At 35.0% G+C, this 2670-nt stretch overlaps 1 protein-coding gene across 1 annotated transcript; it reads left to right on the forward strand.

Annotated features, from left to right (window-relative positions):
- The first annotated feature begins 128 nt into the window (after positions 1-128).
- Positions 129-2349, forward strand: LOC121389329. The gene is made up of 2 exons (XM_041520928.1): positions 129-1012; positions 1569-2349. The coding sequence occupies exons 1-2, from the start codon at positions 556-558 to the stop codon at positions 1838-1840; spliced, it is 729 nt and encodes a 242-aa protein (XP_041376862.1). The 5' UTR covers positions 129-555; the 3' UTR covers positions 1841-2349.
- Positions 2350-2670: the final 321 nt, after the last annotated feature.

Genomic DNA, 2670 nt, shown 5'->3' on the forward strand with positions numbered 1-2670 from the left:
GATTCTGTATTATTCCGAATAAAATTTGAATAAAATTTGAATAACCATTTACATAATTCTTGAAATTAAGCTATTCCAGAGTCATATCTAGAAATAAAATAAAAATATCCGGCATGGGGCAGGGTCAGCAAAGAAAGAATATATTAATATATGGTCTTCTACAGCTAATGGAAGAGTTATTTATTCATATTATGCGGTTGGGGGTCTCTTATGCTCCTCTACCTACTATACATGCCCCTGTGTTACAATTAGATTACTATAGGTTATATGTGTCTGCGCAAATACTATGACAGTGGTATTTCTATAACATTTGTTTGCAAAATCATTTTGAGTGTGTCATATAAAATATCGGAAACGTTTTTTTTTCAGAAAGAAAGTCTGCAAAATGTATCATAGGTTTAAGAAAGAAATTGTTGGAACATAGTATTCTACTGTTGGTTTTACTAAAAGTAGTATTGTTTTATCTTATTCTATTTGTCAATTTGTAACTGTCATTTATGTAGTTCTTATTGTATTTTAGGAAGAGAAGCTTACTTGTCAGATTTATAAAAATGGATGTCGTCTAAAGACAAATATTCTTGCGAATCTTTAGTGTTACGCACGACCGATGGCATGACAATATTTGTAACAATAAATTGTGTCAACAAGGTTCAGCTGACATCATATAGCACGATAGGACCACTGCTTGTAATATGGAGTCCTCCATCTTTGGAAAAGACAAAAATTGCCCTTTTGTCTGGAAACAATGTTGTTGCGACTCAAGAGGTGAACTTTTGCTTGACAGAATTTCAACTAATTGACGGTTTTGAGATGTTTCAGTACCGTCTTGCAAGAAATGACATCACATCGCAGTGGTACAACACCAGCCACAGTTATGCAACGATACACTGGCCACACATGGAAGATGGGAAGACATATGAAATTCAAGTCCAAGCACGAAATTCAAGACAGCTGGTCAGCAATCCCATATCAACAGAGTTCTTGTTTGACTCCAGGTTACCACAGCTTACAGGTGAACGTTAATTATCTTCATTCGGCGACTGTTATCACACCTACACGTTATAACATCACTTACTAATGCAAAATACAAACACAAGAACACTTTTACTAAATTTGTGTTTTCGATATAAACATTATACAGTTAACTGCCTTGGTATGACAAAATTATCTTCAGTTATATTCTACATTGTTAGAGAGGCCAATACAAATTTGAAGTTCAAGGTTGGCTTCATTTATTTTTTAATTAAAAATATTAAGGTTATATCAAAAGAAAATGGTATTTTGTTTGCACATGTTAAAGTGTAGTAGAAGTAGTAGTAGTAGTAGTAGTAGTAGTAGTAGTAGTAGTAGTAGTAGTAGTAGTAGTAGTAGTAGTAATGTAAAATCATTATCTTTTTTTATCTAAAGAAATAAAATACCATCTTTATTATGTTCAAGAAGATGAGATGGGTTTGCCAAGAAAAGTTTTATTTTATTTTTGTAATACTATTTCCTCTGTGATTGCGTCGTTTAGCAATACACAACACTAGGATTTCGTTAACGTTCTATTTGCACTTTATATCTTCCAGGACACGAAGCCAAACTGTATGTATCCAGTGACATGGTGCATCTGGACTGGAAAGACGTGTTCATCACCCATCAGCTCAAACACTCGTATACAGTTAGTATTGGGTCACGTGAGGGTTACACTGACGTCATTAGTCACCTGACAACTGACGACAGCCATTTTGATTTTCCTTCTGTTGACATCACCAAGACAACTGGTTACCACGTCACTGTTAAAGTTACACTCGAGAACGAGGCTTCTGTAGTCTATTCGAAGTTTGTTAAAATGAACTAAAATCGTATTGAATGTTTAATTATTCAGATTATACTATGTGAAAATGAAAGACTATGATAGTTATATATAATATACATACTACATATGTCCGAATATGCATATAATATATATGACTTGTATATACATTTTTATTAGCTTAGTGTAATTAATAGCTAGATGTGCATACCTGTGTTAGATCAGTTTGATTGCATGTGTGTTTGCAAACGTTTGCAGTGGTAATTCACATATTACATTTTCTTATCAAACGATTCAAAGCAGTTGGTAGTGACAGGTGTCTGTAAATATGTATTTTGTTTTAATCTTCAGAACTTGTTAATTATTTAAATATGTTTAAATAGTTGTGTACATCTATTAAAATATATGCTAGTAAAGGTACGGAATTCTGCTTTTTAACAATTAATAAATAAATACTTATATACAATTTCTGTTGATGTAAGCCTTGAATATAATAGATTGCATAAGTATACGTTTGCTTGTTGGCGTTAGCTTGTTGGCGTCTGCTTGTTGGCATTTGCTTGTTGGCGTGCGTGTCTATGTTCCGTGTGTCTGTAGTGATACGGGGCGGGACGTAGCCCAGTGGTAAAGCGTTCGCTTGATGCGCGGTCGATCTAGGATCGATCCCCGTCGGTGGACTCATTGTTATTCCCAGCCAGTGCTCCACAACGTATAACAAAGGCCGTGCCATGTACTATCCTGTCTGTGTGGTGGTGCATATAAAAGATCCCTTGCTGCTAATCGAAAAGAGTAGCCCATGAAGTGGAGACAGCGGGTTTCCTCTCTCAATATCTGTGTGGTCCTTAACCATATGTCTGACGCCATATAACCGTAAC

The sequence above is a fragment of the Gigantopelta aegis genome, chromosome 3 (genome assembly GCF_016097555.1).
Source record: "Gigantopelta aegis isolate Gae_Host chromosome 3, Gae_host_genome, whole genome shotgun sequence".
NCBI classification, from domain to species: Eukaryota; Metazoa; Mollusca; class Gastropoda; order Neomphalida; family Peltospiridae; genus Gigantopelta; species Gigantopelta aegis.

What these genes read in the sequence shown, in the direction of transcription:
- LOC121389329 (XM_041520928.1), top strand. Translation starts at nt 556, where the DNA reads ATGTCGTCTAAAGACAAATATTCTTGCGAATCTTTAGTGTTACGCACG. An exon ending in CAGGTTACCACAGCTTACAG is followed by an intron (nt 1,013 to 1,568) that starts GTGAACGTTAAT and finishes TATATCTTCCAG; the next exon opens with GACACGAAGCCAAACTGTAT.